At 39.4% G+C, this 21,578-nt stretch overlaps 3 protein-coding genes across 5 annotated transcripts; all 3 read right to left on the bottom strand.

The window, feature by feature from the left end:
- Positions 1 to 410: 410 nt before the first annotated feature.
- On the bottom strand, positions 411 to 11,854 carry ccp110 (centriolar coiled-coil protein 110). Of its 2 annotated transcripts, XM_088437161.1 has the most exons (14): positions 11,713 to 11,854; positions 11,158 to 11,309; positions 9,615 to 9,818; positions 6,893 to 7,982; positions 6,695 to 6,816; positions 5,517 to 5,661; positions 5,337 to 5,446; positions 5,133 to 5,249; positions 4,343 to 4,444; positions 4,097 to 4,213; positions 3,658 to 3,731; positions 3,470 to 3,535; positions 3,288 to 3,344; positions 411 to 1,923 (listed from the first exon to the last, which is right to left on the bottom strand). In XM_088437161.1, exons 1-14 carry the CDS (start codon positions 11,819 to 11,821, stop codon positions 1,839 to 1,841), a joined length of 2,550 nt encoding a protein of 849 aa, XP_088293287.1. In that variant the 5' UTR covers positions 11,822 to 11,854; the 3' UTR covers positions 411 to 1,838. The 2 variants fall into 2 exon arrangements, with proteins under 2 accessions (XP_088293287.1, XP_088293288.1); XM_088437162.1 differs by lacking the exons at positions 411 to 1,923; positions 3,288 to 3,344; positions 3,470 to 3,535; ... (1 more) ...; positions 4,097 to 4,213; positions 4,343 to 4,444 and adding an exon at positions 4,486 to 4,699.
- A 1,075-nt stretch (positions 11,855 to 12,929) lies between these two features.
- On the bottom strand, positions 12,930 to 15,185 carry LOC148410270 (uncharacterized). The gene is made up of 5 exons (XM_088436272.1): positions 15,022 to 15,185; positions 14,922 to 14,957; positions 13,406 to 13,555; positions 13,221 to 13,339; positions 12,930 to 13,133 (listed from the first exon to the last, which is right to left on the bottom strand). Exons 1-5 carry the CDS (start codon positions 15,113 to 15,115, stop codon positions 13,023 to 13,025), a joined length of 510 nt encoding a protein of 169 aa, XP_088292398.1. The 5' UTR covers positions 15,116 to 15,185; the 3' UTR covers positions 12,930 to 13,022.
- A 133-nt stretch (positions 15,186 to 15,318) lies between these two features.
- On the bottom strand, positions 15,319 to 21,565 carry LOC148410271 (uncharacterized). Of its 2 annotated transcripts, XM_088436263.1 has the most exons (4): positions 21,448 to 21,565; positions 20,495 to 21,102; positions 20,304 to 20,423; positions 15,319 to 19,092 (listed from the first exon to the last, which is right to left on the bottom strand). In XM_088436263.1, exons 2-4 carry the CDS (start codon positions 21,086 to 21,088, stop codon positions 18,226 to 18,228), a joined length of 1,581 nt encoding a protein of 526 aa, XP_088292389.1. In that variant the 5' UTR covers positions 21,089 to 21,102; positions 21,448 to 21,565; the 3' UTR covers positions 15,319 to 18,225. The 2 variants fall into 2 exon arrangements, with proteins under 2 accessions (XP_088292389.1, XP_088292388.1); XM_088436262.1 differs by having other exon boundaries at positions 20,495 to 21,522.
- Between the last annotated feature and the right edge of the window lie 13 nt (positions 21,566 to 21,578).

Below are 21,578 nucleotides of genomic sequence, written 5' to 3' on the forward strand. Positions count from 1 at the left end.
ACAGCACAAATACTGTATATGGTAGCTATATGTGATATGTATTTGTCAATGTAATCATTTGTTTCTATCTAGAAGTATGGTACAAATCCCTTAAAACCCTTTTTTTCTCTGTAGAAGACACATAACTCTAATGGATAGTCCATTTATTTAACCACTTCCATCACTATGGTTAAGCTGTTGATTATCAGGTCCACTGAATACCTTTTAATATTTTTTTTTCCACGATCATTAGTTCATTTGATGACTAAATTATTTTTCATGTGCCACTGAATACCTTTTAATATTTTTTTTTTCCGCGATCATTAGTTCATTTGATGACTAAATTATTTTTCATGTGCAATTAATACTTTTCAAAATACTCTTTGCCACTTGCTGTCAACTGAAAATGACATCACCTGTGCTTAGAGCTAAGGTAATGACCAATCACAGTGCACTTGTTGGTCATGTGACATTCACAAAATGAGCTGTAATTGGGCGCAACCTGAGGCTTGCGCACAGGCGATGTTGTTTTCAGTTGACAGCAAGTGGCAAAGAGTATTTTGAAAAGTATTAATTGCACATGAAAAATAATTTAGTCATCAAATGAACTACTACTGAAAATGGCCAAATAAGTGGACTATCCATTCCAATCCCAAAATGAAGCATATATAGAAACTGGGTATCTATGGAGCTACTTCAGGATTCTTTCTTTTGTTTGTTTTCTTTGTTTTTTGCTTGGTAAAGGCGTATAAAGGCCACATAAGGGAAAAAGTAAATATTCAAAATACTGTTGCTGCTTCTGCAATACATGCCATAAAATCTCCAAAAATTATGAGAAAAGAATAAATACACAAGAATGAAGTGGTGCTATTTTACCACTTTAACATTTTTTTCCCCCACATTCAGAATCCATGATTAAATGACTCATAATGAAGCTGCAACAAAGTGGTTGTGCCAGTTATGTAAACAAATACATTCAGATTTCGCCTGGTGTTGATTTAAGACAAAATAAGTAAAAGGCAAATCCAATACCATAAAAAAAGCCACTCAAAGCCCTTAAAACGCCTATTAATATACACATTAATTGCTGTCATCTTAGCAGCACTGGCTAATGTGAACACTTATTTCCGAAGATGACAGAAAATAAAGGCATTGTTCATTAGGCACATTTGCTACTCCAGTCCAGGGGCGGAGCTACATGGTGGCCCCCACTCTAGCCACCGCCACAATTAGGAAGATTCTTTTGTTTGTTTTGTTTTACCCCCTGATATGTCCCTGACATTTACTTCAACTGCATATTTACATGTAAATTGATTACATTTATATACCGGTAATAAAAATAAAAAAAAAAAAACATTTCTGGCTACGCCCCTGCTCAAGTCTTCTGTCAATAGCACACATTGAAATATTTGGAAAAGCTGTTATAAACACTCAGTATGTTATCCATCAATTTTCTAGAGCTGCTTATCCTCACAACGGTTTCAGGCTTACTGGTGCCTGGATGGAACCCACACGGGCTTGGGGAGAACATGCAAACTGTAGACAGGAAGGCTGGAGCCAGCTGGATTCGAGGTCCCTTTAACCATGAGGCAGACGTGCTAACTGCACCACCGAGCCTCCCCTCAGAATGTTATTAAAAATGTAATAGGTTTAATGTATATTTCTATCAATGTATTTAATTCATTACAGCAGTACCACCAAGGTACCACTGACTTCATATGGTTCCTTATTTCCTCATCGGATTTATTTCAATTAAAGTTTGACTTACCAAATATGGATCGCATTGCAACTTCAGTGCTAAAAAGATTTGGTGGTTTGCTGTCTTTGAAAATGATGTCATTGGATGCGTTTGCCACATTTTAACCCAGAGACTGTTGCTTCTTCAGGTTTTTCAGGTTGTCTGTTCGCTTGACTCTGGATTCAGGCGTCTTTTTGTACCAGCTCCTAACAGGATCGAGCACACGAATAAATTAAGTTGGAAATAGGACTATGGCACCAAAACTCACTGAAAAATACATTTGAATATTTCCTCTTTGCATGTTCACCTAAAAATAGAGGAACTGTTAAGTCTTGGGTATTAGTTACAACTAAAAGTTTACAATGATTTTCAGTGGATATACCTGCACTAGGTCAAAGCATTCTATTAATGTAAATGTTTTTTTTGTTTTGTTTTTTATATGATAGTATTAAAAAAAATACAATTGGTTGGCGTTGGATGATCATGACATTCCCCTGATGCAAGTGGGCTATAACCAATATGTGACCAATGACTGGAATAAATCTGGTTGCTGATTCATTTTTATAAATATCAAACATATTATAGTAAATGTAAGGGATGTCCAGATCCTGTGCTCAGCTGATCAAAATGGGGGGGACAGGATTTGGGTTAGGAAATTTTCATTTTCGTTTTATTACAATTTTTATTTCATTTTTAAGGCCTAAAAAATCCACGGATATTGTCAAAGTTTTAAAAGAGCATATCTATGTGTACTGTACACAACAGCACAAATAAACACAGCTGGTAGGAGAAAATTTAAATACTATTCGGTTTAACCCACTGATTTACTAACCATATAAATAGGGATTGTACATTTTTGGTAAAACAAAAAAAAAATTAAAAACAAATTTGGACCCTTTTTTAATGCAAAAAATGTTTACATTTCCAAGGTAAAATATTGTGACTTAGTATCAGCAGATTTCAAGTTCCGGTGACCCGGACACTGACTTGGGTGCAAAATATGTGACCAGGACACCCCCTAATCGATATTATCTATGTTATAGATATTATGCAAATGTCAGTCATCAGCAATCTTGGCGGCCAATGATCAGTATAATCCATGAAAAAAATAATGCAATACGGAGAATTATGAAAATAAAATGTCCGCAAGTGAACGAGACCATTATCATTCAATATTATTTTTAGATTATATCCACTTGTACTCTTATTAGTAATTCTAAGAAATGAACTCACTTATTGGACTTGTTCACTCATGGTCCACACATGCATATGCAATAAATCCAAATCAAATACAAGCCTAAATCAAAATAAAATGTCGGGGGTGCCCCGAAGAAGGCGCTGTGCAGAAGGGATGTCCCTCCACAATCTGGCCCATTTGGATCTCTCTTGCCCGCCAATCAAATCACATGTGTAAACATTTTGAAATGATTCAAGTGGGTCCTGTGTTATTGCAGCACGGAAAGCTGGCATTTATCATGGGAATCCCCACTCTACTGCGCTACTTTTTATATGCCCTGCAGCATTGGAGCCAACACTTAAGTAGTGTACAGTGAATGAGACATGAACTCACCCCTGGCGGTTGAGCTGGCCCGGGAGACTTTTTTGGACTTGGCTGGACTTTTGAACTCTAGGAAAGAAATAAATCAGATTTCTAGACACGGGAATAATAATGAAGACCAGAACTGGGGAAGACAAAAGACAACAGTAAAAGAGACCGCGTGAGGACTGAAAAGAAAAAAAAAAATACAGTACCTGGTGGGAGTAGGACTTTTTGGCTTCTGCATCACCTTTCGAGCCTGGCCCGGTGACTCCCCCTCCCTGAAAGAGAAACAGAGTGATGTCACCATGCTGGATTCAATTATTGCTAACATAAACAGACGAGAAAAGTTGCCCTTGAATGTCCTATTCAGAGGGTATTTTTTTATTTTTTTTTACATTACCTCTTTTTTCGATCCAGAGATCTTTGTGTGGCGGCGGACAGCACTGCTCTCTCCTTTTCCTTCTTGGCTTTCTCCTTCACATTGAATACATATGTTTAGCCACATAAATAATCCAGTTTTGTAACATGAGCGACTAAAGTGAAGACATCGTAAAATGTAAAAGTATACAAAGTTGTTTTTTTTTGTTTTTTTTTACAGTTCCAAGAACTATTCTTTTTCTCATATGCAATTTCCATTTGGGGATTTGTAAAAAAAAAAAAAAAAATTGTGTCAAAAAGGACACTTTAAACTGTCACTGTGATAATTTTATAACTGTGGCATATATATATATATATATATATATATATATATATATATATATATATATATATATATATATATATATATATATATATATATATATATATATATATCATTTTTGGGATACCATGTTGGTTACCATGTCTCTTTGTTTCTTCTCAGCACAGAGCTCCCTGTCCTGTTGCAGCAGTGCTAATCGATCCCCCAGTGGTATTTCAAAGAAGATTTCATGGATGTCATAGAGGGCTGCACGTAACTGAGACAAATAAATGTTGATGAGTAAATAACAGTATAAAAGCTGTAATGACTAGAAGTGTGGTTCGGCCCGCCTATGGTGGTGAGCAGAGATGAACTCAAACTGTTTTTGTCGACTGTTGATTCTAACCTGGGCTCTAACTCTGTCCTGCAGGGAGAGATCCTGTGCGGAGAAAGTGCTTTTCTTCTGCGGACCTTCTGTCTGGAAGGAGCTAATGAAGTCTTGTGTGTCCTGAAACACATTCAGAAACAAAGTTTGGCCCAGTTGAATCCATGCTAGTGACATTTTGGAACACAAATAAATGAATATATTCCTGGTTCTGAGTTTTTTTTTGTTTTGTTTGTTTTTTAATTATCAGGTGTGTGTAATTTTCTATGGCCACTTATCCTCGCTAGGTTCGCAGGCTTGCTGGTGTCTATCCCAGATGTCAATGGGCAGTAGGCAGGACACACAGGGATGAACAAGCATCCACGCACCCAATCACACCTAAGGAGAATTTAGAGCGTCCAAAGCAGGCACAGGGAGAAAACCCAAACTCCACATAGGAAGGCTGGAGCGAGCTGGAATTGAACTTGAGACTCTGAACTGTGAGGCGAACGTGCTAACCACTACCCAACAGTGCTGTCCCACTTATATCACCTTGACACCATTAAATCAATAAACTAAAGTTACTTGCTCTTTCATGTTTTGTGTGAGAAATTTTACATCAAATACACAGCGGAAATACTGCAAAACTTTTTTAGGTAACACTTGGACCAAAACATAACTGCAGTGATCTTGGATTTCTGGTGTGTAAGTGCAATTAAAAAGTTTAATTAATCAGTGTTGGAGAACTGCATGAGAAAGGTCAAGTCCAACACACACATGACTACTGAACTAATGGTTGTGTCAGATCATGTTGCAAGCGCTTAGGCCTCACCGTAACGGTCTGACGCAGATGTTGGACCTTGTGTGTTTTGAGAAGCCTTCGCACGAGGAAGCCTCGGGCGATGGCGCTGATTCGACACAATGCTTTCTGCTGTTCTGCTTTTAGAATCTGCAAACAAAAAAATGTAACCGCACAGACAGGAAAATCGACGGGGTTTGAGAAAGTAAGGTCCTGGTGATCATAGCACATGGTCACCTGACTTAGTCTTGCTTGAGGTCTGTGTGCTGCCCAAGTGGGCCCATGTTGGTAGATGGGGGACTGTGCGGAGGGAGAAGTCACATTTGAACAAATGGGACTAGGAAAACCTGGACAAAAAGGGAGAAACTGCTGATTCATAAAATGTAAGTAGTAAAAGTGAGCACACTGATGTCTTACCTTTGTCATGGCCAGGTGATGTGGCAGATGGGCTAACTCCTGGAAGTCCATCATTCACAGAAACTCGTTTCCACTGACAAGAGTCCAAGGTCTGGAGCTTCATACTCTCCTGCTCCCTTAGTCTTCTTTCAGTCTCTTCAAGCTCCTGTCACAGGACAAATTAGAGGGATGTGCAGAGCTGGCATTGAAAATGTTCTATATTACACGAGATCCTTGATATAGGTAGGACTTGCAAGGTTAGGAATGACGCACAATGAGCTAGTCTGTGCATTTGGAATTTGAGAGTTTGCTACTAGTCTGTAAATCACTGAATGCTTTGGGTCCTGAAATTAAGGCAGTGGTTTACAAATAGTTATATGTGTACTCATTGGGGTGCGAAAAGGCTAAACTAATTTAATGTTTTTTTAATGCCATGACAGAAACTGTACCTCTGTGTTTTCAAATTAAGAGCAAATTAATTGGAATATGAAAACTTATTTTTAGATTGTGTTATAGTGATTTCTTTGCAAATGTTGTAAGTCTTTATAACACTTGGCACCATCTTGGCACAGAAAAATTATTTGACCAGTAGTTCTGAAATGGGAGTACGAGTACCCTCTGTATTTCTTGGTGCTATCTTGCTGTCAAAGAACTATGCTGGAATAAGGTGAGGAGCCTCATTTACATACAAGAATCACTTTGGTGCCAAAAAACTGTCTTGAGGTGAGTTGAGGAAGTTCATGAAGACAAATCGATCTCTTTGGCGCTATGTAGATGCCATAGACCTATCTTGAAGTGAGCTGACAAGCTTCATTTGGACAAACATATTGCTTTGGTGGTGTCTCTGTGTCAAAGAACTATGACAAAACGGGATGAGCAGTCTCTTTTAGACATAAGTAGAGCTTTGCCGCCAATTTTTGGCATCCATATGGAATTATAACGCTTTACGGAAAGGCATCATTTACTTTTTTAGAATTTTATTATTTGTGGCAGGGTCCGTTCTGAACAGTTTTGAACCAAGCACCGGAGAAATGTAGTCCTGCATAATGAAATACTTCAATGCATTAAGGTGCCCAATCGGGCTCTCAAGTCTTCAGATTTTAGCCAATTAGTGGAGCCCCGATTTGAAAACAAACATGATGAAACTGCATTTAGCTGCAATGTGCACGCAAATTGAATAAGTTGAAACATATTCTCACCAGGCGGAGGCACTGTTGTTCTTTCTCCTGCTCAGCCAGGAGCAGAGACATCTGTAAAGCATGTTCCTCCTCAAGTCGCTTTTGCATTTCCTCCAAAAACTGCGCTCGCCTCTGGGTCTCCTCTGTATGCCAAAACGTGAATATTTTATACACTTTCAAACTGTTCTTATGATGTTATTCTAGACGATGATCACATACCAGTGTTACTGGGATGCAAATCTCCTGCATGTCTGAGGAAGATTGGTGAGGTTTTGTTACTAGGTTCTTGAGGATCTTCGAGCTCCTTCCTGAAAGTGACTTCCGGGGAAATATGAGGCCTCCATTGATACGGTGAAGAATTCTCTACCTTGAATGACTTGTTCAAAGAGGCAGCCGAGTTGCGCCAACTTGAGGGACGCATCGTGACTCCCGCCAAGAAGCGAGGCGTCCTTTCTTGACTGCGGTCAATGTGATCAGCTCCACTTCGGTCAGTGTGCAGCTGACTGTCCATGGTTTGGCAGCGACGACGGAACGTTGACGGCAGTTGGTCGAGTTGCCCCATCGCGCTGGGCAAAGAAGGGCTGACAGGGCTGTGAGTTTTTGGACTGATGGGGCAATATCCCGACTGATGACTACCTCGCCTGTTGAGACCACCCAGACCGTTGCTTGAAACTGAACTCCAGTGATCTGGGGACCATGTGGCACCAGAGAGCATTTCTTCCCGATCCGACATACCGGCGCCCTCCCCTGGCATTCCCGGGAACACGATGTGGATGTTGCCTGTGGAGAACGGCCGCGGTTTACGTCTTTGAACCTGGGGGCTAAAACTGGATTCTGGGGTCGGATGCCGAATGAACTGATTGGGAACACTCGGTGATACAGGCTGTTGAAGCTTTGGATCATAAAGGTTTTCATGGAAGGGAATCTTAGGAGGACCAACAGGACTGCGGTGCAAACTAAAGCCAAACTCAACACCACTTTTTGGACTCATTATTTCTTTTTCTGTGATAGTTTCGGGCGAAGGCGTTGGGATGGTAACTTCCTTACTTGGGAGATCTTCTTTTGGTTGCTTGAGGAGACTGTCCATGCTCATATCTTCCTCATCGCTCTTCTCTTCCATCTCCAGCTTTGCCTCATCTTCAGCGATAACACTGTTGAGGATTGGGCTTGTTGGCTGAATACTTGCTTTAAGTCCAATTTGAGGCTCTACAGAAAGTCCAGGCGAGTCCGTGATCAATGTGTAACCATTCAGCGTTGTTGCTTTGGGACTCTGGGAATTTTCAGCCTCACCACTTGGTACTTGAGGTTTCTGTTTCAGGATTAGAATTTGCCATTAACAATCTTTAAAGTAATCTCCAATCAGTCCTGATGTAGGGAACTCTGGCTCCTTGAGAGCACACCTCATTCAAATGCCCGGGATTGTTTTCAGGTGTGTTGCAAAAAAGAAACAATGAAAACAAGCAGGGCACGGCTGTCGAGGAACTGGAGGTCCCTACCTTACTATGTGGTTAAAAAAAAAAAAAAAAAAAGCAACTGGATGGAGTCTTTGAGGCATAGCTGATACACCTTTGGATAGTGTTGTATTTGTTAAGTTTGGTCTTAGAAACAAGACTTGGTTTTAAGGGTCTTGATCTCGTCTTTATAATCAGGGCATTTTTCTAGGTCTTTTCCCTGGGAGGGAGTCAGGATTTTTATCAAGACCGGTCGAGACCACCACTACTACTACTACTGCTACTACATCATCTGTAGAAAACAAAATGACACATTTAAACTGGAGATTTGTTTCATATTTAAGAAACAACAGCACCATTTGTCTTTGTTGCTAACTGCTCCTTGTCATTTAGTATTTTGTTCTGGGGTTTTTTTGCATCAGTGTGTGTGTGTGGGGGGGGGTTCTCTTTTGATAAATATTTTGGTCTTGTCTCAGTCTCAACCTCCAAAAGTCTTAGTCTTATCTCCAAACATTTTGGTAATCTTTTGACGTCAACGTCCAAAGGTCTTGAACTTGTCGGGTTCTCGACCTCCAAATGTCTTTGTCCTGTCTCAATCTCGATCTCCAAAATTCTTGGTCCTGTCTTGGTCTCAATTTCCAAAAGACTTGGTCTTGTCCCGGTCTCAAACCCCAAAGGGCTTGATCTTGGTCTTGTTCCGGTCTCAACCTCCAAAATTTTGATCTTGTCTCTGGCTCGACCTCCAAATGCCTTGGTCTTGTCTCTGACTTGACCTCTAAAATACTTTTCTTTTTCAAGCTTGTCCTCCAAAAGTCTTGATCGTGGCTTGGTCTCGACCTTCAAAAGTCTTGGTCTTGTCTCGGACTTGATTTCTGAAAGACTTGGTCTTGTCTCAAGCTCGACCTCCAAAGGCCTGGTCATGGCTTGGTCTCAACCTTCGAAAGCCTTGGGCTTGTCTCAGTCTGAATACTCTCTAATCCCAATAATTTATTTGTCTTGGTTGGTGTGGTCTTAACTACAACACTACCTGCAGAAGAAGGTTGAAGAAAATGTTCCCGGAAACCACTCTCAGCATCCAGAAATCACACCTGACTTTTATCACTTCTGACAGAAAGTTGAATGTTAACCAAGTCCTGAATTCCACTTTGCGTTTTACAGCCCTATCCATCCTGTCTCTGTCAAACAATCAATGGCAGCACAGTCTGAACGGAGAGAGCGTGTCAACTAAAGGACTGACTGAGACAGACCTAAACAGTTTTAGAAGAGTGGACAAAACAGCACCAACATCAGGTTGAAAACAGGAAGATACAGTATATTGAGTCTGGAGTCGGACAACCAGTATTGAAGACTGCAAGAGTTTATGATTGTTATATACATCCATCTATTTATAAACAACTAGCCCTGCTTTGCTGGATCATATCCCAAGTACTGGTTTTATACTAAATTAATATCTGTGACCGTATTAAAGATAAGGTTTGAATATACTGTACCTTGCAAGCCGATTTGTTGCTGTTTTTGGTTTCATTTTCCACCAAAACTGGACCAGATCCTGCGCATCCCTGCGACTGAATGCTACAGCTCTCTGGTTTGCTTTGGACCGAGGGCTTTCTCCTCTGCTGGTTCTGCCGCTCTGTTTCCAGCTGGATCGCCCTCCGTCTGAGGTCGCACATCTGTTGACGCTGCTCTGCATTCAACTGTAAAAAGAAAACACGCAATGTCAAAGATTGGGAAATTTGATCCATTGTGGGGACTTGATTGTTGATTAATTAAGATATTGTAATATGTGTTGGATCTGATACAGGTTAGGGATGTGCTGCAAAGTTTGGGTAAGGACAGTGGTGTCCAAACTACAGCCCGGGGTCCATTTGTGGCCCACTATACATTTTAAAGCGGCCCGTGGCATTTGTTAAAAATTAGATTTAGCACAGGTTGCAAGGATATTTATAAAACAAAACTATATGCCACTATTACTAATGTATTTGTTTACATACTGAAGATCTTAACAAGGGTTTATTTATGACTAAAATAATAAGAAAAATTCTCATCAAACAAAACGCAAAACAGAAGCATAAATACTTTACTTTACTTTGCTCTCTATGTCAAGGTCTAGGATACAGTTCCGTGCACCCCAAAAAATCATGAAAATCCTACATCATTTTTTTTTCTTCCAGCAAAGTTTCAAAAAAAGTTAAAGATAAAAGGAAGAGAGATATTTTAGAGGGAAAAATATATGATTAGGACCAGAATGTTGTGTTTCTGTAAAAGGAATCAACTTATAAAGCAATCTGGACAAATAAATGAAAGAATCAAATGAGATGTCAAAGTCATACATTCAATAAAAGCTAGTATGTTATAGATGTATGCAGAATATGCCTGATTGTTTTGTCAGTTTTGTTTCATGACATTAACTGAAATTAAAAAAAATATATAACCTGTGAACATTGTGCTATGTTTTCATGCCGGGTTGTAATGTTTGTCTGGCTTTTTTGCTTTTGTGATGTAATGATGTTGGAGTTTTTTTTTCTAAGTTCTTGGAAACTTGATTTCTGAGAAGAAAAGGGGAAGATAAAATAAGACTTCTCTTCTTATTGTTCCATATCATTCCAACTTGGCCATCAGTTATATTTGTATTGCTTTTATTAAATGAAAAAATATAAAATTGTTTATGTGCTTGATTTAACATGTTTAATGAATTTAAAATGCCACTTGCATCCTTCTTCCAGTTTTTTATATCCACACCCAAAAATGACAGAAAATGACACTTTTCCTTGGCGTTTCATTGTGGCCCAGATGACCATCTCTAACACTGATTTGTGTGGTTTCCGTCCTTTCATTTGTGGTCAAAACAAGATACAGAACACAAATTTACAGTTACTCTTTCATTCTCTAACCGGATTAAGACTTCAGAGGTCACATGAACCACGATGTTTAGCTAGTTTTACATGTTCTATTTATTTTGCTGCATCATCTCAGAAACAAATAGACAAAATAAAGTAGCTGTTAAGGCCTCTCAAGTGTACATTTTCTCCTTACCAAAGGAGACAGGGCAGCTTTCCCACAGAAGACGATCACAGATGAGTACGTGACGACGGGCTCACATGTCATTCTCTTGAACTTCCCCTCCTCCTGCAGCGTGGCCACACTTCGGAGGCAGAATTCCTCATAGCTTTCCATCCACATTGTCACTGTCGAATTGAATGGGCACTTAGTCAATACACGCTTGTGTCAATATGTGACTGCAGGGACAGGGTAACAAAGGGAGACTGTCTGCTTTTAGTCCTTTTCATCACGCTCATCAAATTCTTGCCATTCCTACCCTGACTCATCTCACATACACAAACAGTCTGTCGATTACTATCCGATTTTTTTTTTTTCATTTTAAGAATGGACATTAACAGTGACCATGAAGGTCAATAATATTTTTGATTCAAGCAATAACCTACAGCGTAGTCCCACTGACCCACATTACTATATTATCACATACATGGCTTAAACGCTGAAATATGGTATTTGTTAGTGTAGCTATTTCTGGATGCTGTAGTACAGATGTTCACATGACACAGCTGATCCGCCCATCTCATTTCATACCCACGAAGAAATAGCGACGTTTCTCCTTCTTTTCTGTCCTCTGTTGCTTTCGCTGGAAATAAACCGTCGGAGTTTGTTGGGGGGGAAACGGGAAAGCAACGGAAGTCATCAAAAACCTCGCATCTGTCCTCCTCGTCCCGGCTTGTCCATCACCGCCGTCGACGTCCCCTCTTCCGGGCTACAACAGCGCCTCCTAGCAACAAGAGAATGGCTGCGTCCCAATATGATTCCCGCACAGACTGTTCGTTTCACGACACACACATTTTCCTCACTCGTTGCAATTATTTCACTAAAGTGCCAAATAAACACAAAATTAATGCTAATAAGATATCTATGTGGGCCTAAATTTCATATGAAAGAACCAAAACGGAACTAGAGAATAGTATAGGATATATAATATATAAAATTGGGACGAGGTCTTTTTGTTACCTGATCTGCATGCCGTTGAACACCAGCGCTTAGCATCTGCTCAAATGGCTTCAGGCGAGTTAAATACAATTAAATACTTAAAAAATAGAATAAAGGTAAAGTAATAATAGCAATCATTCGCTTATCATTTTTGGACTGTGCAGAATCCCGAGCATTAGCATATTATTTAGACCATTAATAATATTAATGTTTGCGAAACTTAACACACTTTCAGCATCATCTATTGTTATATGATTGTTTTTTTGACTATTGTATTGTAGTAAAACTATGATTCAAATTTTATACGAGTGTTTCTGAATTATTTTTTGCAAAGTTCACTCAAAACATTTCAAACTCCCCTATTCACCTTAGTGACTGTAAGTAATATTATTGTCTATGGAAATTGTATTATACACATAAAAAATTGTATCCTTTTTAATACTAACAAAAGAAAAAAAAGCAAGTTAAAACAACTTTCTACAAATGTTAACTTTCCTTTTCACAGGGTTTATACAGGTTACAGGTTAGTCTGAAACTAACAAAAAAAAAAACCTTGCATCAAAAACAGTACATCAAAAGTACCAAAAAAAAGCCTTCTTTAAAGTAGAACATTTTTTGACCCACTTAAAAGGACTGTTCTATACTAGTTACTGCTCATAATTATTTACAATGCACCAATCGGCGCAGCACTTCCAATTTTATTGTTTACCTACTTTAAAATGACAATAAAGGTATTCTATTCTATTTCTTATAAAGGTTAAGTCAGCCAAAATGTCACATCCCCATGTAGATAAAAGAGTCAAATCACATGTGTTTTACGAACACATTTTATTTATTACACCACCAAAATTGCCTTATAAAGGACATAAAATGTCATTAATACTGTCAATGTTGTTCTCATTTCACAACTCATCTTTTGAGCCTGCATGTATAGGCTGAGAGATTCGTAGGTTTTCCTTGTTGTCTCGAATTAGAGCCTCAACGTGATCGTCTGTGAAATGGACTTTGGAATCCTGTAATAGGAATCAAATCAGAAATAATTAGAAAAGCGGAAAGAGAAATTAGCTGCGAAAGATAAAATCAAATGAGTGTTACCCTACTTCAAAAGAGAGTCGTTTTATCCCGACACACGAAGTGGATTTCTCATAGCAAAGCAAAACGTCTAGTCGGTTCGGTTCATGACTCAGCAGAGCAGCATAGATCTGATCGTAGTGGGAATCTGAGCATGGGATCAATTGCAGGGTATTACTTGTTCAAACTTAAACAGATGACTAGCCAATCTTACTTAAGAATTGTATGCAGGCAGAGGCCAACTTTTCTTTGCTAAACTGCTTGTAGGAATTCAGTCTGTTGCACACTTCGCCGGTGCTGATGAGGTCGTCCACAAGCGCCTTTCGCCTTTCAATGGGAGTTTCTTGCATTTCTTTCTCAAACTCTAGGAAGCAGAATAATAATATACTCACAATTTCAGAAACCATAATCTGCTGTTTGGGAAAAAAAAAATCACCCACTCGTTGTTTTGTTGACAAACCATATTAAAAGTTGTCATTTTAGTACAATCCTGCAGCATCTTGATGAATTGAGGAGCTTCATTTTGACAAAATTAGCAATTTGGCACCATCATGGTATGGAAGACAAATGTTAAAGTGCTTGATTGAGACCAGCGGTTCTCAAATGGGGGTACATGACGGCACTTTGGGAGGGTACATGAGGTTTTGATGGCGTTTTTCCGGGTACCAAGGAATGTAATTTTTGCTGTGGTAGGAAGTGTACATTTTTCTTTTCAAATTAAGAGCAAATTAATTAGAACATGAAGCAACTTATCTTGTTTTAAATGTACCCCTAGGGGTACAAAAACTGAAATGTAATTTGATCCGTTTTTAATGCCATGACAGGAATGGTACTTAATTGTTTTCAAATTAAGAGCAACTAAGTAGGACAGGAAGCAACTTATCAAGTAGTACATGCACCCCAAGAAGTACGAGAATGCAAATCTAATTTGATGCTTTTTCATGCCAAGACAGGAACGGTACCTTGTATTTTTCTAATTAAGAGCAAAGTAATTTGAACAACTTGTTGATGAATTTTGTTATAGTTATTCCTTGACAAAAAGTTTTATAACTTAAGTTTGCGATTTTCTGGCAGATGAGCCAGAAACAAATCAGATCATGTTACATGATGCACCTTCTGGGGTTGCAAAATAAAGTACACCTAGAGATACCACCGTAAATGTAGTTTCAAAGGTCAATATATAAGACATGGATGGCCTCTTTTTTTTCCCCTCATCTAAAATTCTTTGTGCTGGTGAGGGGGTACTAATCTGGAAAAAATAGTACATAATAAAAAACAAGGATCAGAACCACTAATTTAAACAGAAAGGATTGTTTGGCGCCATCTTTTTGCCAAAAAAACTATCGTGAAGTAAGATGAGACACAATTATCAATTTGGTGCCACAGAACTATGTTACAGTGATTGAAGGAATTTCATGTTGACAATTTGCTCGTTGCTGTTTATGTGCCAGAGAACTATATTACACATTCACACCAAAGTAATGCTTTGGCGCCATCTCAGTGCCAAAGAACTATTTGAACGAGAGGTGCGCAATTTCATTTAGACAAACGCAGAGCCGCAAAGACTTTCATTATTTTTGGCAGGGTTTAGTTCTGTTCTGAACACTGTTGGACTAAGTTAACCAGCAAAACTAATGAAAAGTAGTGAAATGAAATACTTTTTATTTCCGGGTGACTTGATTGGTCAATCTGATATAAACCAGGGTGTCATCCAATGTACAGTACTGTACCTTTGGCCACGATGATGCAACTTTCGCAGATGGCATCTATGGGGGAAAAACAATGAATAGGAAGGAATTTAAAAGGTAGTACAGTAAAGCGTGTACTTACGGCGATCTATGTCTTCAGTTTGAACACGTAGAAAGAAGCAACAAAACAGCGTACAAAAGATGAGCTTCATGGCGTGTGGCAGCGAAACAATCATGTTACCTGACTAGTGAACATGCAAAGGTATTATTATCTTTTGCATCGCCGGCCAGTCACATGATCTCCCAAGACAATCGGGTCGCATCGAATTTCAGGTTTGTCTGGTTTTCTCGAGAAGATATTACATGTAAACAGAGCTACGGTTGGTATTTTTGCTCTATTGTGTCTCTGAATGCAAAACATGTATCTGCTTTGTTTTCGTGTTGAGTTCATGTGTGGGAAAATATTGTTTCCATGGACTGAACTGTATTTGGTTTAAAATATTTTTTTGTTTATGCAAGATCAAACATATTTGTTTTGAACTTGAAGGGGAAGTCAACCCCATTTTTTACACTAATCTGTGGAGTGCAGCCACACACAAGAGTATTTTATTATTATTATTATTATTATTATTATGATTGTGGAATATGAATTAGGAAGCTAAATCCGATTTGACTGATTTGATTGACTTTTTAGTACCCATCTCAGGGGGGTGGCCATTTTACCACTTCTTCTCAACTGAAAATGCCATCACAGTTGCTTAGGGCGAAAACCAATCACAGCTCAGCTTGCAGATGTCACATGACCAAACTCAAAAAACAGTTAAGCCATGATTGGTCATTACCTGAGCAACTTTGTTAATTTTAAAGGGATAGTGTGTAAGATTTAGATCGATTTTCATTACAGACAGCAGCATTTACCATTGTCTGTAGGTGTAACAAACATGGCCGCCTCCAGAGAAATGCCATGTAATATTATTTAATGATAACTGTATCTATGTTTATATTTAAAACATACAGTTGGTCATTAATAACACATTTATTTGCAAGTTTTTGAAATTTAATTAATTCCTTTTTAATGAAAAACAGTCTAAATCTTACATCGTGTCCCTTTATGTCAAGAGCAAGTATCAAAACGGCTTCCCCCCTGAAATGGGTAAAAGCAGGTGGACATTGCTATTTAATCTATTTTCTACAAACTTAATACTAACCAAAATCATGTCTATAAAAAGAAAATGTTGGCGATGACTTCCTCTTTTATCAAAACTTTTGTAACAACGTGACACTTTTGTGTGGACAAAAGCTTAAAACAAATGCATGTTCATCCAAACCATTTATTTTGGCTTCTTTGAAAAAAAAAAAAAAAAAGACTAAATAACTGGTTATGCTACATACACGACTATCACAAATTTAATTCCTTTGACAATTGGAATTTAAAGTACAGTGGAACCACAAATGGGTTTTTTTTTTCATTGGCAGCTGAGCACCAACAAAGGCAAAGTAAGCAGGAATGCGATGACAACCACACGAGTGTAAACTTTCCTCTGCACGACAGTGCCAAGGGCAACTCCAGAGGGCAAAAAAATTTGTCACAGTGAGTGCATCAGTTGGAATGCCAAGAACAAAAGTGCTCTGGTATTTACACCTCAACATGGGTGGTTGTCCAAGATGATGACACTATACTACTTTAAAATGGAGACTGTAGCCTCCAGAGGTAAGGCACAGCAAAAAACCTATAAGCTAACATAAGAATGTTTGCTTAGTTTTGCATTTTCTGCCCAGACAACTAAAGTGGGATAAACACATTCCGTGGCATCAAAAAAAAAAAAGGCATAATTGTATTGTGACTGTTTTGACTAAAATGTACTAAATATGCTAACCAGTTACCTTTGCTTCTTCTTTGAAACTGTCTCTATGCCCTGTGGCACCACACTGCCTTTCATTGGTCAATCCTAGTAGTACAACCAATTTAGTGCATCTCATTGTTCAAAAACCAATAAAGGAGTTCAAAATTAGAAGGGATGTACCCCGCTTTAGTTGACATTAATACTGCAATACTACATTGTGGAAAAAAACTTGTATTTTCCCCAGGCTAAAACAGTCTTTTAAGTTGGGGCAAAGTTAAAAAATAAATTAAAATTTCTATCAGCAACGTTAGTTTGCACAATTAAGTTGCTTCCTCCAAAACAATTTGCTGGCATGTTTTTATGTCTATCTTTAAGTTAAAGGGAAAATAGTAAAGTAGTTCTAATTAGAAGGTAACTAGTTATTAGTTACTAATTAGTGAACTCTTATTTCTTTGTTGACATTGTGAGAAAGACAATTCTCACTTGAACAAAAATATTTAGTTGTGTTATCCAACTAAGTTGGGCAACACTACTTGAATTTGAAGTTGAACAAATTGTATTGGAATTTGTTGCCTTGAAAGTTTAAGTTCACACAACCTTTTGTTTTACAACCCAGCTAGGAAATGCCTATTAGCTTGTTTGCACTTGTCGTTGATCCTAAAATTTTCTTGACAAGGATATGTTCTGTGTGTCCCTGCTAGTCTAAACATGGCATTTTGATTAATATTGAGTTTGTGGAACGTGAATTAAACACCATAATTTATCTATTTTTATTAATCTTATGAGGCAGCTAGTTTAGCGCTTGCTATTGACTGAAAATTACATCACAACAGGCCTCAGGTATCAACCAATCGCAGGTCAGCTTTAGAATGCACATGATCAAACTCAAAAAACAGGTGAGCTGGGATTTGTTCTTACCAGAGCTCTGAGCAACAGTAATGCTATTTTCTGAGAAAAAAAAATGCCTGCCACTAAAGGTGGAGGAAAACAGGTAGATCTTGCTGCTTAATTCATTTTCCACAAATGCAATAAAACCCTTGTGCAGTATTTTGTCCAAGCCTCGCATTTTCTAATTTTATTTTTTATCAAAGGCATTTCAAATTGAAGGGAAAGGATTGAAAGAGAACACTAGGGAGCTGAAATTTCACCTGGAAGGTGACATGTAAAATTTGAACCAAAATTTGAATCGCACCACCACTTAGTTATCATACTATCAGAGTGCGCCATCCCTTGGCTAAATTACTGCGATAATGATGTGGAAAAAAAAGACCAGAAAATGGTCAAAATACTGCAAAAGGTTGATTCACAATACAGTGTTTAGACTACTTGGGGTGCATAGAGCAAACTATTGTAAAAGAAAATTTTGGGTTGAATTCCCTTTTAAGAATGTAAAAATCTTAGTTTTTTACATTTCTAAAAATGGCAGTCAAGGTTCCACCGTACTTAGAAAATAAATAAGTTAAAAAAAAAAAGAAAGCTGCCATATGCTACACTCCGTAGTTCTAGGGTCCTTCTACTTTGATAACATTAAGGGGTTGATCCTGCGTGGACACGCTGCAATCCTGAAGATTTCTTGCGGAGCAGCTGGTCTCAAAATCTTCCGTTTTGCTTCCCGCCTCTCTGAAGGTCTGAGGATGTGAACGGTCGTACGCAGGCACAAAAGCCTGGGCATAGGGTGCCAGAATAGTCTGGCAGTTTTGTTGGGGGTAGGCGCCCACGTACAGTTGCTGCGTCTGCGAGGGAGTGTGAGTGAGCGGGAGGTTTTCGGAGCTGCTACACGGCGGGAAGCCATTCATGCCGTCCGGGTTCAGCACGGTCATTTTAAAGGCCTCCACAGGTTCCAGGGTCTCAAGTGAGTCGTAGGCTGTTTGGGTTTGGCCGCACTGGCTGAAGGTGACTTGGTTAAAGGCAAAAGTGTCTTGGCTGAGCGAGGACGAAGTGGCGGGTAAACAGGAAGGGGGCGGAGTTTTGTCTTGGGCTTGCTGAGCGTTGCCGCAAGATCCCGCTTTGGAGGCGAGGCTCTGTAGGGTTCTGAGGATCTGCTTTTGGATGTGAGTCTGCTGCGCTTGCTCCCTCTCCAAGCGGCTTTGCTGCTCCACCATCATCTTGAGGGCTAGACCCAGGCTGCGTACCTCGCAGCCCAGTGTCTGAATCTGATCCTGAAGAGTGCCTCTTGGCCCGGTATCTTGGGTCGGCTCTCCGCCGGAGGTCTGCATGCTGAGGACGGCGCCTCCGGCGGCAGGGGCCATCGGACGGTTGGGAAGTCGGACTCCAGCTCGAGGAAGTGTGGGAATGGAGCGCGAGGACAGACCTGGTCTCTGTGGGACAAAGCGCCCGGTTGTGTTTGTGCCACCATCTTCCAGTCCCGTCTGTGAGACAAGAAGGAAAAATATAAATGGAACACCTTCAAAATTCATCTGGTCTCAAACCATGAAATTTAGAGAATCAAGTCTTGGAAATGAAGAGCTGCGAATTGAAGCCATCACAGGTCATGAAGCATCATCCACATCATAAAGCTGACTGAGAAAATACCAAAATGTGCAAAGTTGTTGCCTGGAAAAAAGGTGTCAACATCGAAGAATCTCAAATCTTGAAAATACACTGTTGCAAACTTAAGATAATTCCAGATCATTAAACAGCATCCACATCATAAATGTGACTGAGAAATGACCAAGATTAGCACAAAGTTGTTGCCTGGGCAAAAGGCATCAACTTTGAAGAATCTAAAATCTTGAAAATCCACTGTTGCAAACAAAGTAATTCCAGTTCATTGAACAACATGCACATCATAACGTTGACTGAGAAAATATCAAGATGAGTAAAGTTGTTGCCTGGACAACTTTAAAGAATACATAGCTGTGAACTGAACGTCATTGTAGTCCATAAAGTATAATCCACACAATAAAAGAAGGCTGAGAAAATACCAAGAAGTGCAAAGATGTTATCTCGAACAAAAGGTGCCTACTTTGAAGAATCTCAAACGTTGAAAATTTACAGCTGTGAACAGAAAGTCATTTTAGGTCACAAAAGATGACCCACATCATGAAGTTGACTGAGAAAATACCAAGAATTGTAAAGCTGTACACTAGGCAAAATGTGTCTACTTTGAATGACCTAAGATCAAAAATAAATTTTGCTTTGAATAAACGCAACATCCGATGATCTGTAGCATTTAACGTCACAATCCATTTCAGATGAGGTAATGACTTACTGATTGACAGAAATGAAGGTCCCATGATCCAAAATATATTAATGTACATCATCGATCATCAATTGCATCTAGTTTATCGAAAGTAGCAGCTAATTATCCAAATCAAACTACATTGTTGAGGGATCTATCCATGGAAATGAAAAGTTCATAATTAAAGCATTCACATCATTAGTCACCGATTCATTCATTTTTCTACATGTAGTAAGAACATCTGATAGTCCAAAGCATACCACATTGAGAGCCAACTCTACATCTATGTCGCTGCATGACGTAAAACAAACCACGTCGTAGGTTTAAATTTACTTAGAAATTGAAAGATATAGCTCATGATCCAAAGCAAACCACATCATGTATCATCCATTTTCTCACCTTTTCAGTCGTCAGATCATAATGTGTTGATGATACTGCGGCTGCTGATGGTGGTTGTGACAAAGCAGCTACATCTGATCTTTGAACATTTGCATGCTCCCTCCTCAACAATGACGTCACCTGATTGAACAAAATCAAAACAAATAATTGCATTTGACAACTGTGACAGATAGGAATGCCAAGAATCAAACCTTCAACTTGTGTGTCAGCGCTTTATCCAAAATCCGTTTACGGGCCGCCAACATGGAGCTGGTGGCGGGGGAGGGAGTTACTCTCCTCCTGGTGAAGGCCACAGATGCCATTGCTGGAGAAGAACTCGTGCTTGTCTCTGCACTTTGCTGATTCGGAGCTAGAGATGTCACGCTCACGATCTGGACATCATTATCATCCACACACTGCTGCTGGTCCGTTTGTTTCTCTGTGCTGTTTTCCCCACAGCCAGACACTTTGCCATCTGATTCCGTGGGTGCTTGCTTGGACATCTTGGTGAAGCCGGTGTGATGCGATGTACCCCGCAGCAGATGTTGCATACGTATATTGGTCCATCTCTCCTGCAGACCCCCTACCAGAGTTTGCACGTGTGCAGACGCACCAGCGCTCCCTGTCTCCAGGGGTCTGACCCTGCCCGGTCTCCTGCCTTGGAACTCCCGAAGGAACAGATAGATGGCCTGCGCCGACACTTTGATGTTCTCCAGCTCCAGCACGGCCTTGATCTTGCGGAAACTCAAGCCGGCCTTCCTCAGCTCCACCACCTTGCGCTTGGCGGCGTCGTCCAGGCGACCCATGGCGTGGTTTGTATCTGTGGAAAAGAACACCTTGTGATCCAAAGCATACCACATCATGTGTTTTCTTTACAGTGCAGAGGATTTATCAACTGGGCACAATAGCTCATGGCTTAAAAAAAACATAAGGAGTTTTGCTTCAACAGAGCAGAGACTTATGTGGGTAGCTGGAATGAGTTAAAGATACATATTTATATTCATATATATATTATAAAGATATATATGCAAATATACTTTTACTCTGTCGGGAATGTCTCGGAAGAACCGATGTCTGCTCAAATAATGCACGAATGTGAGGGACAAACATCGAAGCAAAAGATAGCTTGGCGTAATTAAAATATAACAGAAAGTCAAGCGTTCACCTGGTGAAAGAATAAAAAGACACTCGGTGTCTTTTTCGACTTAGCTCCGTCTGCTAGCTACCGTTTCATTGTAGATCCACGCTCATAAATAAACAAATTGAGTTATAAGTGGCGCGCGTGTTGCGACGTCA

This window comes from Hippichthys cyanospilos, chromosome 16 (genome assembly GCF_059441005.1).
Source record: "Hippichthys cyanospilos isolate Australia breed blue-spotted pipefish chromosome 16, RoL_Hcya_1.0, whole genome shotgun sequence".
NCBI lineage: Eukaryota > Metazoa > Chordata > Actinopteri > Syngnathiformes > Syngnathidae > Hippichthys > Hippichthys cyanospilos.

Coding starts and splice junctions, on each gene's coding strand:
- ccp110 (XM_088437161.1), bottom strand. CDS start 11,821: ATGACTTCCGTTGCTTTCCCGTTTCCCCCCCAACAAACTCCGACGGTT. Junction 5,250..5,336: donor CTCAAGCAAGACTAAGTCAG/GTGACCATGTGC, acceptor TTTTGTTTGCAG/ATTCTAAAAGCAGAACAGCA. Junction 3,732..4,096: donor AGAAGAAACAAAGAGACATG/GTAACCAACATG, acceptor TTCAATGTGAAG/GAGAAAGCCAAGAAGGAAAA.
- LOC148410270 (XM_088436272.1), bottom strand. CDS start 15,115: ATGATTGTTTCGCTGCCACACGCCATGAAGCTCATCTTTTGTACGCTG. Junction 14,958..15,021: donor AACTGAAGACATAGATCGCC/GTAAGTACACGC, acceptor TTTCCCCCATAG/ATGCCATCTGCGAAAGTTGC. Junction 13,340..13,405: donor TGCCTGCATACAATTCTTAA/GTAAGATTGGCT, acceptor TCCCATGCTCAG/ATTCCCACTACGATCAGATC.
- LOC148410271 (XM_088436262.1), bottom strand. CDS start 21,145: ATGATGTGGTATGCTTTGGATCACAAGGTGTTCTTTTCCACAGATACA. Junction 20,424..20,494: donor CGCTGACACACAAGTTGAAG/GTTTGATTCTTG, acceptor TTGTTCAATCAG/GTGACGTCATTGTTGAGGAG. Junction 19,093..20,303: donor ATGATCTGACGACTGAAAAG/GTGAGAAAATGG, acceptor CTTGTCTCACAG/ACGGGACTGGAAGATGGTGG.